Source organism: Echiichthys vipera (assembly GCF_963691815.1).
Source record: "Echiichthys vipera genome assembly, chromosome: 10".
Lineage (NCBI taxonomy): Eukaryota > Metazoa > Chordata > Actinopteri > Perciformes > Trachinidae > Echiichthys > Echiichthys vipera.
The window spans coordinates 21663771-21672542 of record NC_139835.1 but is presented as its reverse complement, the minus strand read 5'-3'; the positions used below and the strand labels follow the sequence as shown (position 1 = coordinate 21672542).

Here is an 8772-nt window from a genome sequence, read left to right as displayed (position 1 = left end):
TCTCTCTCTCTCTCTCTCTCAAGGACTGTGGTGAAAATGCTGTTCCTGCCTCTCACAGTGTGTCTGTTTCTTCCTCATCAACTGTACACTGTATAGTCCCAGGACATTTACCCTGTTGTCTCCAGGAATACACATCCTGCGGTCGCTAATACCCACTGCTGTGTCCCTCCTCCTCCGTCTCCTCTTCCTCCCTTTTCCCCTTCTTCTGCTCTTCTCCATCGACATCGTGTCTTCACTACAGACTCTGATCAGCTGTGACACTATGCATCATGGTCCTTCACTCTGCATGGACTGTGTCCCTCCGGCTCAGACCTCTGGCCGACGGGCTTCAGTGACACTTTGTTTAATGCTTTACTCCAAGTGAGGTTGTAGGACCTCACAAGCGCTATCCCAAAGCAAAAATCCAAATATTTAACTTTTGACAAATGCAGATACCAAAGATATCTCTCTGTCCTGTGTCTTTCTCTGTATTTCCACTCCCTTCCACCCTGCAGCATGTGTATTAAGAGACAAACCCAGCACTGGCTTTAGTCCTAGCCTCAGTAATTCCAAAGCTTAGATGTATATTTTGGTATATTTCTGAGAAAAACTTGCGTGAAAAGCGTTTGTTTCTCGTTTGTTTGTTGTAATCTTTTTTCTGTCACAGCATGGAACTAATTGCAGAACTGTCTTACTCTTGGTAGGTTAAAGATATAGTATTTTTGTATGTCTTTGGGTGTGTCATGTGTGGGATTATCAGTTCACAGCCCAAGTGACCATGGCTTTCAATAAGAGAGGAAAAATGAGAAAAGAAAAAAAAAGAAAACGCCAACCATGTACATATAATGTCTGTGTATCTCAAGAACTGCATTCTGTAAAACATTTACTACTACTCACGTTGGAAAGCTTGGGCTCATCTAAAGGAATGTGTCCCTGATTTATTTCCCTTTTTTCTTATTCTGCAGTCTGATAATAATTGTTTTGGCAGGACTCTGATGTAAAGAGTCCTGCCATCTTGGACAACAACACTGAGAGACACTGCTCCGATAACAAACAAAAAAAACTGCCTCCAGTCATGGCGGTGCAGAACTGAAAGGTTGTGTAGGAGTTCTAAGTATGTGAATCAGGATACATAGTAGATTTTTGATGCATTTGTCTGCTGTATTTTTGTTTGTTTTGTTTTTATACACATATAAAGATAATCTTTTACTGTAAATGTACAGTTCTCTTTTGTTGTAAACATCATTAAACCATTTTCCAAGTGTTTTGACATGTGCTTTGTCTTCATTCACTTCAGTAATTTACAGAAGCCGACACACTTGAATCACAACTTTTTAACCACGCCAATGGCTTTTCATATAGTGCCACCATACGGGCTACAATTTTTAATCAATAACTAGATACTAATGACAACTTCTGCTGTACTTTGTGTTCATTACTCATTAGCAAATGTAACCATGCAAACATGAAAAAAAACATATAAAATATAGTAAATACACCTGCTACACATCTGCATGGAAACGAGTAAATGTGGCATTGAGATATGCAAATAAAAAAAGTTTATACTAGTTAATCATTTTCATTTTTGGTTAATTTTGTCATTGATTTATTAAATGTAATAAAGTAGTGAACAAAGTCTCCTTACAATATACTGGATACACAGGGTGAGCCTTTGAACAGCTCTTTTTGTTCTACCCACAGTTCAAACCCCAAATATATTTAATTTACGTACAACAAAGAAAAGCAGCAAAACAACATTTCTGAGAAGCTGGATCCAGAGAATGTTTTGCATTTTTGCCTTGATATATTACTTGAACGATTACTTGATCATCAAAATCCTTGACGACTAATCTTCATCAGCTGATCGTATTGAATCTAATTATCAATGCCGTCTCTTGAGTGCGCAGCGCGTCAGCGGGGAGACACAGGAGGTGGAGCTGAGCTGTTGGGGATCAAAGTCTCGTAGGGATCTTGATCTTTCTCCTCAGCTTGCATCGACTGTAAAGGAGAGAGACAAAGTTAAACATCGGTATTGATTCGACCAGCAGTTTTCTTATCTGGTGACATCAGAGGAAGAAGAGCCTGCATGTTTTCTTTCCTGCCGACCACAGATCAGTTTCACAGAAACCGTTAAGAAGAGGTGATAAAACCTCCCAAATCCTGTTAATATTAGGTGAGAGACACTGATAAGGAAAGGTGCCAAAAGTGATATCTCCTGATCACTTTAGTTCAGCTTCATGTTTCATTTCATAAAAGTGTATTACATTTTCTTTTATCAGAGGCCCATCTCCATTATAACGAGGCGGATGACTTTATTAGTTTGTTCCTGCTCACTGGTGTGGGAGCCTGCTTTGAGTACAAATGCACAACGATGCAAAAGTTTTAAAGCCACAGGAAACATGGCTTGAAAAAGTAAAAATGTATATATGATAGGATATCAAAGTTGAGTTTCTCATTAAGCATCTACAATAATCTGTGCGAAAATAAACTGTCATAACTATTAGAAAACAACAGTGTCCCCGTTTTTGTTCCTTTTTCACTGATTTATATCAGAGAAAAAAGGTGGAAATCAGAGGGTTAAAGATGTACTTTTTACAGGGTTCATACACTCACTCATCACTCACTCATCTTTAACCGCTTATCTGGGGTCGGGTCACAGGGGCAGAAGCTTCAGCAGGGGACCCCAAACTTCCCTTTCCCGGGCCACATTAACCAGCTCTAACTGGGGGATCCCGAGGCGTTCCCAGGCCAGTGTGGAGATATAATCTCTCCACCTGGTCCTGGGTCTTCCCCGAGGCCTCCTCCCAGCTGGACGTGCCTGGAACACCTCCCTAGGGAGGCGCCCAGGGGGCACCCTTACTAGATGCCCGAACCACCTCAACTGGCCCCTTTCAGTGGCAGTGGCTCTACTCCGAGTTCCTCAGGGATGGCTGAACTTCTCACCCTATCTCTAAGGGAGACTCCAGCCACCCTCCTGAGAAAACCCATTTGCACCCGCAATCTCGTTCTTTCTGTCATGACCCAGCTTTCATGACCACAGCGGTCGGAACAAAGATTGACCGGTAGATCGAGAACTTTGACTTCGACTGAAATACCGCCTCTGCTGCTCCGATTCTCCGGCCAAACTCACGCTCCATCGTCCCCTCACTCGTGAACATGATACTTTGAACTCCTTCACTTGGGGTAAGGACTCATTCCCTACCCTGAGTAAGCAATCCACCGGTTTCATTCAGGTGCTTGAAATCCTTAAAAAAGGCTTGAATTCTAATGTTGTGTTTTCAAGGTTTGAAAAGTGCTTGAATTTTAGATAATGTGCTTGAAATTGTATCCAAATTTTTTTAAGCTATAGAATAGAAATATAATATAATTTCCTATCCTTCTGGTATAACAAAACATTATTGGTGTTTATAACATAATACCATCTCTTTTAACCTGATTTTAATGAAAAAAAATGTGAAATAATGATTTTCAATATCTATATGTATTTGCAGAAATATGTAATTAACTACAACTGTAAAAGCTTGAAAATGGACCTTGAAAGTGCCTGAATTTGACCTTGGAAAAGGTGTAAAATCCCTGATTTTAACTTTAGATTTGGTCCTCTGTGAGTGAATTTGTGGATATTATGATTTGTGAATAAATAAAATATATTGTAAATTTCTCAGACTAATAAAGGATTATCTCTTCATATATTAGATCTTTTGACCATGTAAGTGATCAAATAACCTTACCTCAGCTTTCTTCTTCTTGCCAGCTTTTTTCTAGAAGAGATCAAATACGACACAATGATGATGACAGTTAAGGTGAAAGAACAGGCAAGAAAGTCCTTCAAGTCTTTAGGTACTTACTTTTCTTTTTGTTGGTTCAAGCACCTGATAAGGATCAGCATCTTTTGGCCTTTCAAGCTCCTGCAGAGGAAATATGAAAACAAATATTTTAAAGTGGAGCAGCACAGTTAAACATCGTCTGGGCATCAAGTGGAGAGAGAGTTCTTCTTACCTGATAAATGTCGCCATCATCTTTCTGTTAGTCAGTGAGAAATACACAAAAAATACGCATCAAATAAATAGACACAGTTTATATTAATCAATAAACTGTAAAAAAAAAAAATGGAAAAACATGGAGACTTACGACAGATGGGGTGGAAAACTACACAGAGAGAGGAAGAAACAATTATTAAATGAGAAATGCACACAGCCCAGAAACGTTATGTTTAAATGACCCGTCATACTATATAACTGTATAACCATAAATATAGGAAGAAAGTGTTGCTACAGTCGCTCCCTGGCTGCAATGATGGTGCAGAGACGCAGATGCAGACCTGGAAATGCTGACCAATCAGAGCAGAAGTAATCGAGTAGCTTCCTTTTTAAATTAACATTATTATTGGCACCTTGCCCAAGTGACCTGAAGCCTGCGCTTCCTGCATTTAATCTCACCTTTTCTCTGAAGAAGAGTGAAGTGGCGATGATGCAGTAAACAATCAGGATCGCGTCCAGGAAGTAGCAGATGACCGGGTCAGTTAAAAAAACGTCTACGGGAGAAACAGGACAGAAATATTATAAATATTGTATATATAATGTTTGATTTAATCCAACACTTGTATCTGATGGAGGTGGATACCAGCTGCTTTAGCTTGCAGATCCATATTTTAAAAGAGATTAAAAGATGATTGAAGATTATCGTCATACTCAGCAGGAAAATTAACATTTCTGCAGCACAAAAGTGGTAAACGGAAAAATAACTTTTTAAATTAAAACAACTTCAAAGAAATGGCATTGTAACTTTAATCATCATATGCATTAAAATACATTGGAATATGAAATTGTGAAATATCTGTGTGAATATAATCGCACTAAATCAAAAAACATTATGAGTAATTTTAAAACCATAACTGACTTCATGTCTTATTGTTGTACAAAAAGTGACAAAATCTGGGGGCTGTAAGAATATTTAAACCTGTTACTTTTTTCAATAACAATTATTTCATATTTGGAACTAATTTACTAGTTTTCTTATTGTTTCTTTTTTGTTTCAAGCTACAGACACAGACAATATCCTTACTGCAAGGACAGATGAATATGTATATGTATATATGTATAAACATATACATACATATTCATATTCAAGCTACAGACACTCAGTCCCAAATGATATAATATCTTTACTGCAAGGACAGATGTTTAAACCTATTTTGAGGTACATATACATATATATATATATAAAACCATGTACCTTTATGTTTGATAAGCACATTTTGCTGATAATATTTCTGTACTGTAGATTTTAAATGCAGGACTTTTACTTATGGAAGTATTTTAAAAGTGTGGTATTACTTTAGAAAATGTTCTTAAAACTTCTTCCACCAGTGGGTGAAAGTTTGAAGAATAAGAATCAATAATATTATCATGTAAGTAGTTAACATCAGACAAATATAGATATCGTCTGATATTTTGCTTTAGTAAAAATTGTTTCGCAAAAAGACGACACAACATACAACAAAAATAAAAATATATATAAATGGGAGATCTATACGTCACATCAGATCAATTAATTGTAACAATATTTATGCAATTATATACAGTATATACGTGTTTCCAGTGATGCAACTGATGTAGAAATAAGCAGCTGTAGTTCATTTAAATATAATATATATGATGTAGCCTAATGCTTATGTATGGAAATGCAAAATAATATTGTAGTATGCTGTTAAATCATATAGTTTAAATACAATTCATGAAAAATAATATGAACAATACCATGATTTAATGTAATGTCTTCAAATGGAATATTTCTTATTTCATTATTATTTTTTAGTTGCTGTTTATTTAAAATGATTATACTAAATATACTTTAAATATTTAACATTAGACAATTATGACTTCTGACAGGTAAAAAGTTTCCAGATGCATCTCGATTGTGTTGGAGTTGAGATGAATGGAGTGGTTTATATGGTAATATAACTTTGACAACAAGATGAAATAGTTTTTTTTTTTTCAAATTTAGTATTTGAATGGGCTATTTGTATTTTGATTTTTAAGATAAAAGTATTTATTATTTCTTATATGTTATGATATTATTACTTTAAAAGTGCCCCTCAGGAACAAACTATAAAAGTAGGACATATGGCCTATAAGTGTGTGTGTGTGTGTGTTTGTGTGTGTGTGTGTGTGTGTGTGTGTGTGTGTGTGTGTGTGTGTGTGTGTGTGTGTGCGCGTGTGCCATAACATACAGATGTGATGGAAAATAGAGCATGTGAGAGAATTGAGCAAGACCCCCTGAAACAGGAAATAAGAAAGATATCTGCAGTTCAGTAGATTGAGAGTCTTCCTGTCAGCTCTGAGGTCTCGGCGAGGCTCGTTTATCTCGCTGTGCGGTTTGAACAGAAGCCATGTTGTGAAAATGTCACGGGTCTTGGTGATTCATTGAAGCTATAACTTCCTCATCCAATCTTCACAATCTAGTCTTGTCTTCTAGTTGTAGATTATCTTTATACTTCAAAAAGGCCAGCTGTGTAATAACTGTTACTGAGTAGGTGGGTTGGTGCAATATCGCTGGCTAACATCAAGTGTAAAGCTGAGCAAACCAACTGCTCTGTTCTCACAAAGTCTCCAGATCAGCTTCCAGTTTGTCTTGCCCTGTTTTTTAATTATTATATGTTGATTGTTAGGGTTAGGGGCTTCAGAAACCTATATTCTGACATTTCTCAAGATAAAACAAGGCATCATCAGCGAATTGAGAAATGAAGCAATTCCCGCCTTCAGAAGGGCTTCTTACAAAAAGTTCTGCACAGAAGTTTGTAACGTATCTTACGAGTGGGCGACCGACTCAAAGGGGGGCCGCAAAGGTTATGTTTGGTGTCGGTTAGGTTTAGGCACCAGAACTACCGTTACGTGACCGGTTAAGTTTTGGAAACAGAGGGTGACGGTTGGGGTTGGGCATCAAAACGACTTGGTTAGGATTAGAAAAAAGGATTGTGGTTTGTCTTATCACTTCTTGGACATGAACAATCATTGGGAGACGAACCCCGTCGCCCGGGTGAAAATCCCCAACGACGTCTGTAAGCGATCAGTGGTCTACGACGTCCTGTTTTTACATGGAATACTTACAAAATGAATATGTGGCATATCCGCAAATTCCTGTGCATTGCTTTTGGTTTTGATGTGTACGAAAAGTGAATGAAAACAACCCGCAAGGTTACAAGTACGCAGCCAAGTAGCAGTAAATATATTAATTTGCCCCTTCTGCTGAGGGAGTTTTGATGTTTTATCATCACAAGTCGCTGCGGAAAAAACTAACAGAAGAAAAAAAAATCCTCTTCAGTGTTTTTACACACAGTTTAGTGGCGGGGGGGATTATTTATTCATGTTGCTTTCTTGTACCTGTAATCCCTTCATCGTGATGAATCCAACTGAAATACATGACAGGACTTGAAAGTCTTTTTTGATCCTTTTTTTTTCACAAACCCTCCTTGACTATGACAAAAGGGAAAGTCTAGGAAACATCAAATGCACACAAACTCATGAAAACTTCTCAAGTCAAACCTAAAGGGAAAAAAGCAACTTCCGATTTATTTATATGTGGTACCAGTGTTTCGAATAAAGATGACTATTCTCAGAACATTTAATGGAAAATTGAATTATTCTCTCGTGTATTTATTTTCCGACCTTGTGTTAAAACCTCAAACTGCTCTACTTACGCCACACGATAATGCTGTGTGGAGAAAATATCTCCCGCCTGTGACTCTACAGACATCAGACATTTACCGCTTATTATTTCTCCAAAAAGTGAGTGAAAAGGGATTTAAAGTCATTTATCCGAGGCAGAGAAGGCCTGTGTTACGGAAGATAACGAAGATTTCCATAACAGGGCATGAATACAGAATGCATTTAGTTTTTAACTTCATTATTTCAACATCCGTCCCTCATGAAAACTTCTCAAGTCAAACCCAAAGAAACAATGGAAACATATTATTGTACACTTTATGTTGACCCTGCTCGATTATAGTCCACGTACCATGATATATAATACACTTACGCTAAGGATATTTAAGAATGCATTTCTTTATGTCATGTTATTATATGAATGTATATTTGATATATGTACATATGGTTTATATAATATACTACCTACACCAAGGATATTTTAGAGAAAATGTATTTACAATCTGTCATGCTGAATGTATTTTTAAAGGTTTGCTATTTTATTACTGTATTTATGTCATTACCTGTAACATTACTATTTATTTAATTAAAATTAAATTTTTTATTCTCTGTACTCAGGTTTTACTTGTAAATGAGATCTCAATCTTAATATCACTTCCTGATTAAATAAAGTATATACATATTACCACCTATTTTTCCGAAGCCATGCGGGTGATATTGGTGTACTATCTCAATTATAAAATAGGTGTTTTGTATTTTTCAACTTACCTTCGGATGACACAGGTGCCAGAAGCACAAACAGCACAAACACACCTGTCCTCAGTGCGTCCATGGCTCTCCTTCCTCGTCGGTCTTTGTGTCTGCTCTGTAGAAACAAGCTTTTTTTTCTGTCTTTCTCTCCTGGTTGTTTCTGGTGGCCTCACTCTTGCTTTTCTGTGATCAGAGGAAGTGGCTGAACTGACTACCTGCCAATGGGCTGAGATGCTGGCTTACTGAACTTCTGAACAAAGCATCGTACATCCTCTACACCCACATGAGGTCTCACTGACTGCTGTGCTGAACCTCCACCCTGCACCTATATCTTCCCTGAGCATCACTGAGGAGCTCTCGGCCTCTGATGTTTCTATAT

The 8772-nt window shown here is 37.3% G+C and overlaps 1 protein-coding gene across 2 annotated transcripts; it reads right to left on the bottom strand.

The window, feature by feature from the left end:
• Positions 1-1357: 1357 nt before the first annotated feature.
• On the bottom strand, positions 1358-8596 carry LOC310952523 (uncharacterized protein). Of its 2 annotated transcripts, none has more exons than XM_083921143.1 (7): positions 8457-8596; positions 4419-4513; positions 4111-4128; positions 3979-4002; positions 3828-3887; positions 3711-3740; positions 1358-1977 (listed from the first exon to the last, which is right to left on the bottom strand). In XM_083921143.1, the coding sequence occupies exons 1-7, from the start codon at positions 8473-8475 to the stop codon at positions 1891-1893; spliced, it is 333 nt and encodes a 110-aa protein (XP_083777269.1). In that variant the 5' UTR covers positions 8476-8596; the 3' UTR covers positions 1358-1890. The 2 variants fall into 2 exon arrangements, with proteins under 2 accessions (XP_083777269.1, XP_083777268.1); XM_083921142.1 differs by having other exon boundaries at positions 8412-8592.
• Positions 8597-8772: the final 176 nt, after the last annotated feature.